Genomic DNA, 14,544 nt, shown 5'->3' on the forward strand with positions numbered 1-14,544 from the left:
GTTCCAGGCTGCACACGGGAGGGTACAGAGAAGAGGGCTGCCTCCTGGTCTCTAAACTCCCCACCTTCCTTCCTTCAGCCATCCCCTGCATCTCTGAGCAAATTAGCCCCGGTGGGGACAGATGATCCAGAGACCTCGCTGGCTGGTCCATTAAACCTGCTTACCACACCTCTGCAGCTCAGGCAGAGAAGTTGGGGGACCCAGGGAGCCTGGGGTTAGCGGCAAGCTGGATAATGCACCTTGAGGACCCCTACCCCTGCCCTCAGTTCAAGTACGGACTGTTCCACTTCCAGCTCAGATGCCATCCTTCACAGGCCGTTCCAACAATGCCACTGCCTCCCAGAAGCCTTCCCTGGTCCCTCAGCTGGAGTAACACCCACAGCTGACACTCACACCAGGCCAGATTTCAGTGCTTCACTCGAATTAACTCACTTCACCCTCATGACGGTACCCCACGGCAAGTACTATCATCACCCCCATTTTACAGAGTCAGAGACTGAGGCCCAGAGAGGTGAAGTGACTTGCCCAAAGCCACTCAGCTTTTCAGTGGTAGAACAGGGAATCAAACCGAAGCAGTCTGGCTCCGGAGAAATGGGGGTTCACTCCTTCCTCTGAATCCACCTGGAAGGCTGCCCCTCCCATCCTTTTTATTTTCCTATTCAAGATACATGTCCTGGGGAGTTCCCTGGCAGTTCAATGTTTAGGATTCTATGCTTTCACTGTTGGGGCCGGGGTTTGATCCCTGGTCAAGGAACTAAGATCCTACAAGCCACAAGGAGCAGCCAAAAATAAAATAAGATAAAAAAATAAATAAACAAGTAAAAGATATGTGTCCTGACCAGTACTGCCGCTTGCCCCTCTCACCACCCGTACGGATGCCACTCCACGCAAAGACACCAGCATCTCACACGTGCAGTGACCTTCTCCCGGTCTCCCCGCCTCCCCTGCCCCTCCAGGCCTCTCCCTTGCAGCAGCCCCAAGAGCAGATCACGTCCCTGCCCTGTTCCTCGCCCTCCATGAGTGCCCAGCTCACCTGTGCCCCGTCTCTCTCTCATGTTCATCCTATTTCAAACAGTGAAGAATGGTGGCCATGTGGACAGCTAACATCCAACATTTAGTGAGCACTTCCTGTGTGCTGTTCTGAGCCCTCTCCTTCCTTATATTAACAAACCTGATCCTCAGCAACAACATGGGTCAGGTCTAGTTTTATACCCATTCTACAGGTGAGGACACTGAGGCACAGACAAGTTAAAACAACCTGCAGAGGCTAACGTCGCCCCTGAGCAGCCCAGCTCCGCCCTCCTGTCTCAGGCCATCTGGATGTGACACCCTGGAGAAGGGAGTTAGTGACGATGACAGTGGCAATGGAAGTAAGCACCAGCATGGACCAAGCCACTGCTCCAGGCCAAGGTCTCTCATCTCATTTCTGTTGACACTCAAGGTGGGATAAGCCTCTGTTGTGGGGGCCGTCCTGTGGGTTATGGGCTAATCAGTGGCATGGCTGGCCTCCCCGCACTAGAAGCCAGTAGCATGGGCCCCCTCCCAGAGCTGGGACAACCAGAAGTGTCCCCAGATGTGACCAAACATCCCCGTGGGGGCAAAATCACTCCCTGGTTGAGAACCGCTGCCCTAGGCTACACGTTTGATTGCTTTACCTCTTTGAGTCCTTCCATCAACCCAAGGAGGAGGCATCATTATCCCTACTTCTCAATCAGAGGGGGAAGCTGAGACTAGGGGAGCAGAAGAGTTTGGCCCAGACCTCCTGCCCACGAGTCCAGGGTGGGTTTCCTCCCAGCGGGGAGGGTCCCGGGTGGCACAGGACGAGCAGGTGTGGAAAAGCAAGTGCCTCCTGAAGGCTAAGCTCCGTCCCCTTCCTCCAGCCGCCACCCCCCCCCCCACCCACACACACACACACAATTCTAAGTGACTTGGGAAGACAGCGGCCATGACAACCAGACTCAGCCTCCCTGTCCGGCAGTCCCAGTGGGCGCCCAGGGGTCAGACAGCCTCACCGGCCAGCGGGTGGACCAGCTGGGACTCAAACGCCGGTGTGTCTGACCCAAGTCCACCCCGGGGCCCCGCCAAGCCAGAAGGCCACAGGAACCCCCGAATGCAGTCATTCAGCCAAGAGCTCCGAGGGAAGGGGGACCACACTCCAGATGACACTGAAGGGGGGGAGCCAGCTAATAAAAAGACCCTTGGTCCGCTGGGTTCGACACTCTGCCCGTTGTTGCGGGGATAGAGGTTGGGCCCGCCTGCCCACGGGCCTCTCCATCACCCAGACAGGCCTGCAGGTGAAACTGGTCAAGGGCACCCAGGGAGAAGCCCATTCCCTAAAAGTTACAGGCTCCGACAGGGGCTGGGGCACTGTACTCACGAATTTTAAGAACACATTCCCAAGTTCGTGCTGAGACTGAGGCTCCGGATGTAAGCAAAACTCCAAGGCCTCCAGGAAATCCTTATGAACCTCCAGGATGTCTTCGATGTTCGAGAACAGGATCTGCGAGGGGAACACGAGGCCCAAGGACAGCATCAATCCAGGCTCAGAGGGAGAGCAAAATGAAGCTTTAAAAAATACATAACCCCCCGGTGCAGGCAAGGAGGGCACAGGGAAACGGGCTCACAGAAATCACGATAATAACAAAAATACTGCCAACATTCACCAAACAGGATTAACGCCTAATCCTGCGCTAAGAACTTTATGTGCATTTATGGCATCTAATCCTCAGTATAACTCCATGAGGCAGGAACTGTTCTCATCCCCAGTTCACAGATGAAGAACGGAGGCTCAGAGAAAATTATTAACTTTCCCAAGGTCACGCAGTCCAGTGAAGCAGCCGACAGACGTGAACTTCACACTCGGCATGCGGAAGATCATATACTGTGACATTCATCACAGTCTAAGACACGCACCTGGTATGTCCAACCATAGGACTGACTTGTTAAATGGTGAAGGTAGTTCCAGACACCAATTAAAATGATGTGATAAAAGAAAATACTATAGGGAAGGAAGATCAAAATGCCGTTTAAACCCTCACAAACCATACAAGAGTGTTTGTTTCCCCCAGAAGAACCCATAAAGTTTGAAATGCACAGTCTGGCCCAGCAAATCTGTACTTTAGAAATGAAACTTTTGATCGGTCATTTCCAAGCAGGGACAGGTTTGTTTCCCAGGGGACCTTTGCCAATGTATGGGGGCATTTTCGATTGTAACAAACTCAGCTGTAACAAATCAGGACGCTCCTGGTGTTCTGATAGGTAGAGATCAGAGACACTGCTGAACCTTCTATAAGACACAGGACAGCCCCCTCAATGGCAAAGAACTGTCCAGCCCAACATGTTCATTGCACCAAGGTTGACAACTGGGTGGATGGCCGAGACCATATACTGCAGTTTTATTTGCAGTAGCAGAAGACCAGAGGAAAGTTAAACATGCATTGATGGGGACCTGTCAAATAGTTAAACAAATTGGACTAGTTATATTTAAATACATCCCATATTCTGAAATACTCTGAGCCTGTGAAAAGAATCTGCAGGTTTGTATATATGGATCTGGAGCCCTGGAATGATCCTTGATAAGTGGGGGCCGGGGCTGGGGGGAATAATGGCACCACTTGGAATTCCAATATGGATCCATCTGTGTAAAGTAACACACACGCAAAGGCCACTCTTCTCTGCACTGGAAGAAGCAGAGATCCTGGACAATAACACCAACTGGTAACCATCAAGGCCTCTAAGAACAACTAAGGGAGAATTTCCATTGACTCTAGGCCATTTGAACTGTGAAATTCCTTTTTCTGCCTTTTTTTTTAAAACAGGTGCATTTTTCACTTAATTTTGAAGAAGGCATTCACAGGGTTCAAAAATCAAAACATCATAGGAACAAAAAGCTCCTTCTGAGCAACTCAGTAAATACAATGTGGAGTCCCTCTCTCACCCAACCCCCCACTTCCCACCCACAGCAGCTCGCAGCCCGGGTCACCAGAGTCACTGCGGTTTCAGCTCCTTCTCCGGTTTCTCACACAGCCATTCATCCAGCGAGTACTAACTGAGCCCCTACTGTGTGCCGGGCCCTTGGCAGACAGAAGAGAGCAGCCACATACCTGCCTCCCTGCAGCTGACGTTCAAATGGAAGGGGACAACCAGGCAACAAATGCCTGGGAGCCAGGCACTCAAGACCAACGTAAATCAGGAAGGGAATCCCAGGGTGGGGCAGGAGGAGGAGTTTGCACGTTTAAACACAGAGGGCCGAGGACAGCCGCTCTGAAAAGGTGACACTGGAGTCAAGGCCCTGAGGAATGAAGACCAACCCCACAGACCCTGCAAAGGCACCAGTCTGTAGAGGCCTGAGGGTGGGCAGGGAGGCCGAGGGGCAGGAGACCACACGCCGAAGTCCCAGAGGGCCAGAGACCCTCTTCCTCCTCGGCCTTATCCTGGGGGAAAATAGCCACATGAAGTGGCTGGAAGAATCACCCGCACTGTTGGGTTATTTTTCTCTTTCTTGTTCTGTCCAGCTCACATGGTTGAATGTGCTTGAAGACCCATAGGATACATCCCATTCTTACACTCACGTCAAGGAATGGCTGCAGAATTTCAAAAAAAGTATCTGTCTCCTGAGCATACACCCCAAAGAAATGAGAGCCTATGTCCCCCCAAAGACAGATGAGAACAGTCATCACAGTCAAAAACTGTAAATTGCACACATATCCACCGAAAGGAGAATGGATGAGTCAACAGTGGTACATTCGTACTATGGATTACTACACAGCAATGAACGGGAATGACTCCCAGCTACACCAAACAAAAGGGCAAGTCTCACAGACATAACAGTGAACAAAAGATGCCAGACACGACAAAGGGGTCATTTTTACACACAGGTCAGGAAGAGGCAAAGCCAATCAACACCGCTAGAAGTCAGTGCTTATCTTTGGGGAGGAGGCATGTACTGAGGAGCTGCACTTAGGATTGGACCCTTTACTTTATATGAATTACACCTCATACAAAAGGTAATTTTTTCAAACTGCAATAAATTACAATTCTTAATTATAATGCATAGTGTTAAGATGCAATAAATAAATGTGCTCAGTCATTTCACATGACTGATGTGATGTGATGCTGTGGACTGTAGCCTGCCAGGTTCCTCAGTCCATAGGACTCTCCAGGCAAGAATACGGGAGTGGGTAGCCATGCCCTCCTCCAGGGACCCACGGATTGAACCTGAGTCTCCTGCATCTCCTGCATTGCAGGTGGATTCTTTACCCGCTGAGCCACCAGGGAAGCCAATAAATAAATAGACTGTAATAAATAGACTAATGAACAGTAGGGACTCAGTAAATATTTGTTTTCTGAATAAATGCATAAAAGGTTCAATGCCAGCCCTACCAGGAACCAGCCATGCACTGACCCTGCGTAGGTCTCTTTGCATCTCTGAGTCTCAGCTTTCTTATGCAAAATACTGGACTCAGAATTATCAATGTACAATGTACAAGGTGGCTATTCTTATCAACCAGGACGTATGCAGGGGGATGTCTGGCGTGACCAAGCCCTTTATGAGCTGTACGTGCTGGGCACAGCTGACTCCCACCCTGCCCCAACTCCCCCTCTCTCAAGGCACCAGGACCCCAGAGCCCCAGAGGAATGGAGGCGGCTTCTCAGAGAGTGAGATCACACTGGAAAGCCAGGACTGGGGACCTCTGGGGCCCATACTGAGCACACAGAGGCCTATTGAATTCCTCCCAAAACTCCCCAGAGCCACAGCCAAGACGAAGCCTGGACCGTTACTCATCTGCTCTGCCTCGCACTCAACGCCCAGTGCAGGGCAGGGGCCTGGGCTGCCAGGAGGGCAGCTGGAGGTGCCAGGCTCCCAGGGGCGCTTGGGAAGGGATTTTCCACTGGCACCAAGCCAGGGGCCCCCGTGCAAGGAGGCTGGGAGACAGGATGGTTGTACTGAGCAAGGGGAGAAAACTCCTAAGCTGGGAAGTGGGGGCCTGAGGCCGAGTCCTCCTCACAGACCCCCAGCACGGCCTGCTCATGGGACCCAGAGGCCTCCAGGGGCCACAGGGAGCAAGCAGCAGGGAGGGCAGAGCCAGCTGCCCGCGAGGTGGACACACCCACCCCCACCCCCGCGCCCACTCTGAGCGTCACCCAGGGGGAGGAAGGCAGCTCTGTGCACAGCAGCAGGGACAGCAGGGGCCCCGGGCCCCCACCTTGACATTCTCCTCCGTCAGGCCCTTCTCCACCGAGTCCGCCGCGTTCTGCCGGATGCGATGCAGGAATGCCTGGAAGAAAGAAGCAGGGAGAGGTGAGCATCCACGCTGCCAGTCCCCTGGAGGCGGCACAAAAGGAAGGTCAAGCGCCAGCGCGGCCCTGGACCCAGGCGGGAAAGAAGCAAAAACCTACTCAGCAGGCCGTTCAGACAACATGTGTTTATGGAGCACCTACCTGGCCAGGCTCTGCAGAGACCAACACAAACCCTGAGCCAAGGACCTGTGCTCACACCTGCTTCATCGCCCAGGGGTCCTTCGTGGACTGCAATTCGTCTTCCCGTTATTTTTCTTGTTTAAAAACTTAACTTCTAAATAACAACCATTCGCAGGGCTCAAAAGTCAAAACTATAGGAACGTCCCTGGTAGCCTGGTGATTAGGATTCCAAGCCTCCACTGCAGGGGACGTGGGTTCAATCCCTGGTTGAGGAACTAAGATACCAAATCCCCCAATTTTTTAAATTTGTTAATATTAGAAAAATATGTATATATCAAGTCAAAAATATGAAAAGTGGGTTTCCTACACCCCAGCCCCCATCCATCTAGTCCCTCCCTCCCCCACAGGAACCACAGCTCCTTGTGCCTTGTGAATCCTTCCAAATAAACACACACATGTTGGTCAAAAAATACCAAGTTTCCATTACTAGAAAAATTAATTCTGGGACTCTACTGTACAGATGAGCAATTATGGGCAATAAAACTGTATTATATACTTAAAGCTGCACTATGATGGCAATCATTTTGCAATATATAAATGTACTGAAGCAAGCGGTACATCTTAAATTTACACAATGTTATATGTCAATTATACCCCGATAAAGCTAGGAAACAATAAACACACATATAAATTTATGCAAACACACACATACATATATTTCTATTTTCCTCTTTATACGTACCAAAAGATAGCAGCATACACAGGTTGCCCTGGACCTACTTTTTCCACTTAATGTAGCTTAAAGATCCCTCCATAGCATAACCCAGGCAACATCCTCATTCTCCTTTTATGGCTGCCCAGGATGCTACTGTGGGCATGAACCTCAGTCATTCTGCCACTTTTTTCAAGGGCTTGGAACAGAGAAATCATTTCCCCCTTCTGTGATGTGACAGATAATAAAGGCGGGGCCTAGCAGGGGTCGTTGTGGGGAACAGGTGAACACACGACCATTGGAGGGGGGCGGCCATTCACCCCTCGAAGCGCAGCCACGTGGGAGGGCAGCAGACCCAGGATCGCTAGATGTTCTGGGGGAGGTTTTTTTTTTTTTCCCAAGAGAAGCCAGAAATTAAGATTTTTTTTTTTAAAGCAAAGTCTCCCAGCTTTTATTATTATTATTATTTTTATAGCGTTTGGGGTTTTTGTTGTTGTTTTACTTTTTGGCCATGCTGCACAGCATATAGGGTATTAGTTCCCTGACCAGGGGTCAAACTCATGCCCCTGCAGAGGAAGCACAGAGTCCTAATTGCTAGACCACCAGAGAAGTCCCTCCCAGCTTTTAAATGGTGGCAGAAAAGCCATCTGTTTTTGCAAGGAACTAGATTACAGGGGTTGAGCACGAAAGCTGGGGACCAGAGTGGAGGGGTGCAGCTACGCTGATGAGCAATGACAGTGGCCTGGCCCTGGTTGGGTGGGACGGACGTGCCTCTGAGAAGTCCCTTGGGGCCAGGGGAATGGACGTGGGGGTGGTGGGGGGGCGGTGAAACCCAGCCCCTGAGGGAGACTGAGGTTTGCCCCGACTCCAGGACTTGCCCCAGGCTGACCTGGTAACAGCCACAAGGAGCCCCCTGTGAAGACAATGTCACGGTCCACAGATCAGCAGGTGGCATGGTGGCCTGCCGGTCACCCTCGCCACTGCGGGTGGCTGGAACACAGGGGAAACCTCTGAGTGGGGAAGCTGGAGGGGACGGCCCAGGACGGAGCGAAGCAGGGGCAGGCGGGCAGAGAAGCAGCTGTCGGATCCTTTCCCGTCACCCAAAAGGACATCCACGGATGTCACGGGAGCCTGGGCACCTGCCGACTCTGCTCTCCCAGGAAGACGCACACTGGCGCTCCACTGGGCAGGTCTCGGAGAGGAAGGTTGGGAACAGCAAAGTGCCCTTGCCTCTCTGTCCACACTCACTGCAATGCATTCACGACCAGTCCCTGCAGCCCAAGTGTACATCCCCCACCTGGACTCGGCTGGATTCCTGACAACTGGACAACTCCACCTAGATGTCCGGGTCAGTGTCAGTCGCTCAGTCGTGTCCGACTCTGTGCGACCCCCATGGACTGTAGCCCATCAGGCTCCTCTGTCCATGGGGATTCTCCAGGCCAGAATACTGGACTGGGTTGCCATGCCCTCCTCCAGGGGACCTTCCCAACCCAGGGATAGAACTCAGGTTTTCCTGCACTGGCAGATGGATTCTTTACCATCTGAGCCACCAGGGAAGGCCAGATGTCCAAGGGCCATCTCAAACTTAACGCATCCCAAACCTAGTTCCTGAACTTCCCTCCAAACCCACACACCACCAAGCCCTTCCCAGCCTGACAAATGGCACCTCTGCCATTCAGGATGTCCAACCAAAACCCCCCAGTCATCTTCCACCTCCTCTTTCTCTGACACTTCATTTCCATCCATCAGCAAATGCTATCACAGCTTCACTTTCAATGTGTTTTTTAAATTGGACCACTTCTCCCTACTTCCTCAGTCACCTGCCTGGTCCAAGTCACCATCACCTTCTGCCTGGACTGCAATCCCCTCCTCCCTATTCCTTTTTCCACACACAGCCTGAGGGATCATTTTAAGTATGTGAATCAGATCCTACCAATCCATGGCTTAAAACTTTCCATGGCTACTCAATACACTTAAAAAAAAACAAAACACATTTTCCCACAGTCCATAAGGTCCCCATGCACCAGTTAATCTCTCTGAACTCACCTTCCAGCCCTCCATTCCCACCTCACACCTCAATAATCTTCAGCCACATCTTCAATCTCTCTATTCCTTCCACCTGCCAGGCACACCCCTGCCTCAGGATCTTTGCACATGCTGCTCCTACTGGCAGGATATGTTCTCCCATCTGTTCTGGGCCAGCTCCTTATCGTTCATCACACCTTAGCTCAAATGTCACCTCCTCCAGGATGCCCTCCTTGTCTTCATGCACTTATCACCTTCTCATCTTGCATTAAGAGCCCATTTGTCAGACAAAAAGACTGAGATTAAGCAATCTACACCAGCTCCTAGAGGAAAGGCAAAAATAAGGCAGCATGGTTGGAATGAAACCTTTACCCCAATCCAAGAGCAAAGGTCATTCTTGGAAACCGATGATGTGGCTTTAAACTGCATTCCTCCTCCTTCCTGCTGTGTGACCTCGGGAAAGTGCATCCGTCTCTCTGTGTCTCAGTTTGCGTGCGTGCATGTGTGCATGTGTGCGTGCTAATTCGCTTCAGTTGTGTCTGACTCTTTGCAAACTTATGGACCATAGCCCACCAGTCTCCTCTGTCAACAGGATTCTCCAGGCATGAATACTGGAGTGAGTGGCCATTTCCTCCTCCAGGGGACCTTCCTGATCCAGGGATAGAACGTGCGTCTCTTACGTCTCCTGCATTGGCAGGGGGGTTCTTTACCACTAGCGCCACCTGGGAAGCCCCGAGTCTCAGTTTACTCTTCCCACACACGTAGATCATAGTCATATCATCCCGGCTTTCAGAATGCATTAAGATAACGTGAATGGGAGCTCCATGAGGGCAGGGCCCTTGACAGTCTTCTTCCCAGCTGGACCCTCAGGGCCTAGACCTGCGCCTGGCACACAATAAGCCCTCAGGAATCAAAGGAAGGGCTAAAATCTGCCTGGCACAGTACCTGACACATGGCAGGAACCTCAGCTCGGGCCACATGGAAGACTGATAATCCTTCTTTTTAAAAGACAATGGGTAGAGGGGGTCAGCACACAGGAGTTCCCAGAGTATGTTTTCCCAGGGCCTGTGATGTTGCCGGGAAGTCCAGCCTCCAGCCTCCCCAGACAGGAGGGAGAACAAGGCAGCCTCACCCAGCACATCGGGCAGAGCAGGAAGCTGGGAGCGCGGCACGGCTGGCCTAGATTGGGGCTTCCTGCCCCACTTTCCCCACAAGCGCACGGCCACCGCGATTGTGCTGGGACAACGCGAGGCTCGGGCCACCCACAGAGGAGCCACAAACAGGCTGATGTGCTGGGCACAATCATGGCTCATGGCCCAGAAAGAATGCGCAGGCAGGGGCTCTGAGTCCAGCCTGCGTGCTGCCCAAGTCACGACTGGCTTTTCCAGGCGGGCGCCGATGCCCTCTGTGCGGGCGGGGTGGTGAAAGGCACCCTCCAGGGCGACTCCATGTCCAAATCTTGACAGTTTAGAACACTTGGCCAAAAGCATCTCTCATCTTGGAAACCTCCCTTAGAGACGGGCCCGCTCTCAGGAGTCCCAGGGCCGCTTGCAACTTCCCTCTGGCCTGGGCATCTTTGTCCATGCCATGTCCATGCGGCACCCCTGCCTGGGTCGCTTCCCTGCCTCTTGGCAAGTCCTCCTCTTCTCTTTTATGATGATGATGATGATGATTATGATGAAATACGTCAAGGATCCCAGAACGGTTAGAGAAAAATTTAACACCCACAAACACATCACTACCCAGTTTTGGAAAATCTTATCAGCATTGTGTCAAACCATGTCAATGGTGGGAAAGATTGAAGGCAGGAGGTGAAGGAGACAACAGAGGATGAGATGGTTGGATGGCATCACCGACTCAATGGACATGTGTTTGAGTAAACTCCGGGACTTGGTGATGGACAGGGAGGCCTGGGGTGCTGCAGTCCATGGGGTCGCACAGAGTCGGACATGACTGAGCGACTGAACAACAACAAATTTGCTTTAAACCATTTTTTAAAAGAAATTCATCAAGTCCAGAGGAGATGCAGACTGGGAAGGGACACAAGGGAGAGCTGTGGGTGGGACTGGGCTGGGAGGAGCTGGAAATATTCTACTTCTTGATCTGAGTGGCAGTTACAGAGGTGAATGCATATTCAAAGCCTTATCCGCGGGCACCTGAGATCAGGGCACTTTATCCACGAGCCCCGTGAATATCAAGCCCTCAATGCAGACGCAGAAAGAAAGGAATCATTACAGAGAGAGGTGAGCTACCTGGGTGCCCGCCCATCCTGCAAGGCACCGACTGCCCTGGATGCGTGCTCCTCGCCCCCACACACGCCTGTGCCCGCTCACTGGGCACATGCATACTGAGAAGCAATAAAGAACACTGTTTGGCAAGTTTACAACACTTCTACAAGTGATGTGCTTTCAGCAACTTGCTTTCCTCACTCCACATCACACCTTCCACCTTTGGCCCACATCGACACGTGCTCTTGGCAACACCTGCCATCCAAACTCCACCCACACCCCTTGGTTCTGATCCCTGGGGTGCACCCCTACACCACCTCAGCCACCAGCACCCACATCGCTGGGTCTGAGGCCCCTCTCTCACAGGCAGAGCAGGCCGCAAAGACAAACAAGGAAACTGAGGCACGTGGACCCCACACCAGGCACCTGCTTGATGACACACTGTTCTTGGGAAGGGGCCCAGAACAGGTTCCAGAAGTAGCAGGTGCAGCATTGAAAAGTATAATAATAACAATGATAGATCTACTATTCTTTTGCAATTATTATCCTACCTTACACCTTTGGGCCTTATTACATGACAGGTGTTACTCTAAGTGTTTTTCGTCCTCAAACAATGCTAGGAGTTCACTCCTACTATGACTGTGCCCATTTTACAGAGGAGAACACTGAGGCCCAGTGTAGTAAACAGCTTACCCAAAGCCGTGCAGCTAGGAGGTGGCAAAGCTAGGCCTCAAACCCAGGCAGTCTGGCCCTGTAATGAGTCTCCAACCCATTTCCAACACACAACAGCACTCAGTAACTGAACAGGACAAACCACACAAGCAGCAGACAGGTAGCAGCTGCCCTCTGGGGTGCTACTGGGGAGCCGCCATCTGTCCGGAACCTGTGGCCGCAGCCTTGGGAAGAAAATTCTCTCCCTGGAGATGAAAACGGAGAGAAGGAGGCCTCAAAGTTGCTCTCTGAGACAGCCACCAGCAACCTGATCACTAAGGGGAGGCGGCCCGCCTGCCCCCAAGGACATCCCTGCCTTGACGGGGGTGACCTCACCAGACACATGGCGAAACCTGAGAGGCCCAGGGGAATGGCAAGAAGTAGGGGAGGTGGGGTGGGGTAGCCCCCAGACCATAACAAAGACATAGGAAAGGGGGTGCTCTGAGGACCCCAAATCCCTAGGTGATCTGGGTACCCAGGGTCCAGGGAAGCAGAGTGTCACAGAACAGCCATGAATCCAAGTAACAATAATAAAGTAATACTAACAACAGCATTTTACTTTATTAAAAGACGCTTGCTCCTTGGAAGAAAAGCTATGACAAAACTAGATAGCATATTAAAAACCAGAGATATCACTTTGCCAACACACATTCATCTAGTCAAAGCTATGGTTTTTCCAGTAGTTGTGTACAGATGTGAGAGCTGGATCCTAAAGGAGGCTGAGCGCCAAAGAATTGATGCTTTTGAACTGTGGTGTTGGAGAAGACTCTTGAGAGTCCCTTGGACAGCAAGGAGACCAAACCAGTCAATCCTAAAGGAAATCAGCCCTGAATATTCATTACAAGGACTGATGCTGAAGCTGAAGCTCCAATACTTTGGTCACCTGATGAGAACAGCCAATTCATTAGAAAAGACCCTGATGCTGGGAAAGATTGAGGGCAGGAGGAGAAGGGGACGACAGAATGAGATGACTGAATGGCATCACTGACTCGACGGACATGAGTTTGAACAAGCTCCGGGACTTGGTGATGGACGAAGAAGCCTGGCACGCTGCAGTCCATGGGGTCGCCGAGTCGGACACGACTGAGTAACAGCAACAGCATACTTAGGGCTGATCCACACTGTTGTATGGCAGAAACCAACATAACACTGTAAAGCAATTATCCTGCAAATGAAAATAATTTTTAAAAAATAATAATAATAACAACAACAGAAAGAGCCTTTGTACAGCCTGCACTAAGCAGCCCCACAAAGGCCAGAGTTTGGGAAGACCCCCAAAAGCACAGTGACTCCAGCAAAGCCCAAACAAATCCACTCTAGCATTTATCCTATAGGAATAGCTAAATCTCACATGTGGCATCAAGATTTAACTTTAGTACCTGATTTTAAATTCTAACACTTGGGGTTTAGTTAAATAAACTGTCCATCTTGGCAAAAGGATCATCATACTAAAAATGGTTTGCAGAGTGATACAGAAAAAAGAGTGTGAATGTATCTTAGGAAAAAAACGCTAAGAAGAGTGCATAAAATATAATCTCCTTTTTGGTTAAATAATTTCTACATAGGCACAGAAAAGAAAAAGTGTGGAACGAAATACCCTAAACTGTGTGAGAATAAGGCCAAGATTACTAACTGTTCCCTAATGTCTGGTCTCTCCTTTTCCAGATCTTAGAATAAAGACTATATTTTGCAGTTTCCTTTGCAACTAGATGTGGTCCCACGACTAAGTATGGGCTAGCGAGGCAGGAGTGGATTACATACACTAGAAGCAGCAGTATCCTTGGGGATGAGGGGAGGAACGGGCCGGGATTCTCTTGTTATTCCTCTTTCCTGCTGACTGGATAGCAAATGTGATGCCTGGAGGTCAAGCAACCCTCTTATACCATGAGGTAAAAGCCAGGGATTAAAGAAAATGGAGCAGCAATACAGAAAGAGCTTATGTCCCTAATTACAGTGGAGCCAACACATCTATCCTGGGAAGCCTATAATTCAGTAAGAAGGAAAATTCCATATCATTTAAGGCACTAATGTGTGGGTTTTATCACTAGCCATGGAAGCTAACTGAGAGTGGAATGATAAGTAATTTCAATTTTCTCCTTCATTTCTGTTTTTTCCCAAATTTCGACTTTGAAATCAAAAGTTATTTTGTAACATAAATACATGCTTTAAAAAAAAAATTGGATAGGAGAGGTTATTCCACATTCCAGGCTCTCCCCTGCCCACCCCGATTATCACTTCTGCGGCACCAAGGAGGCTAGTCTGCATTCTCCTCCTAGAGGGCAGATATCCCCATGCAGAGCAAGTAGTTCCCACTGGCAGAGACAAAACCAGGCTGTCCTTCTGCAGCGGGGCCTCTGAGCTGCCCACCCCTCCTTCTCTGTGTTGACTCTGGAAACCACCAGGGCCCCCAGGAAGGTGCTCCTCCTGGCCAGGCCCCTCAGGAGCCAG

General features: G+C 50.8%; 1 protein-coding gene across 2 annotated transcripts in view; it reads right to left on the reverse strand.

The window, feature by feature from the left end:
* PREX1 (phosphatidylinositol-3,4,5-trisphosphate dependent Rac exchange factor 1) overlaps positions 1-14,544 on the reverse strand; it is a 178,152-nt gene that overhangs the window by 98,433 nt on the left and 65,175 nt on the right. For both annotated transcript variants that reach the window (XM_081560854.1, XM_081560855.1), the window contains exons 2-3: positions 6,207-6,278; positions 2,378-2,500 (exon numbers count right to left, since the gene is read on the reverse strand). In XM_081560854.1, coding sequence (XP_081416980.1) covers positions 2,378-2,500; positions 6,207-6,278 — 195 coding nt within the window. The remainder of the gene's footprint in view (positions 1-2,377; positions 2,501-6,206; positions 6,279-14,544) is intronic.

Source organism: Giraffa tippelskirchi, chromosome 13 (genome assembly GCF_054371585.1).
Source record: "Giraffa tippelskirchi isolate mGirTip1 chromosome 13, T2T-mGirTip1v1.2.pri, whole genome shotgun sequence".
In the NCBI taxonomy this organism is placed as follows: Eukaryota; Metazoa; Chordata; class Mammalia; order Artiodactyla; family Giraffidae; genus Giraffa; species Giraffa tippelskirchi.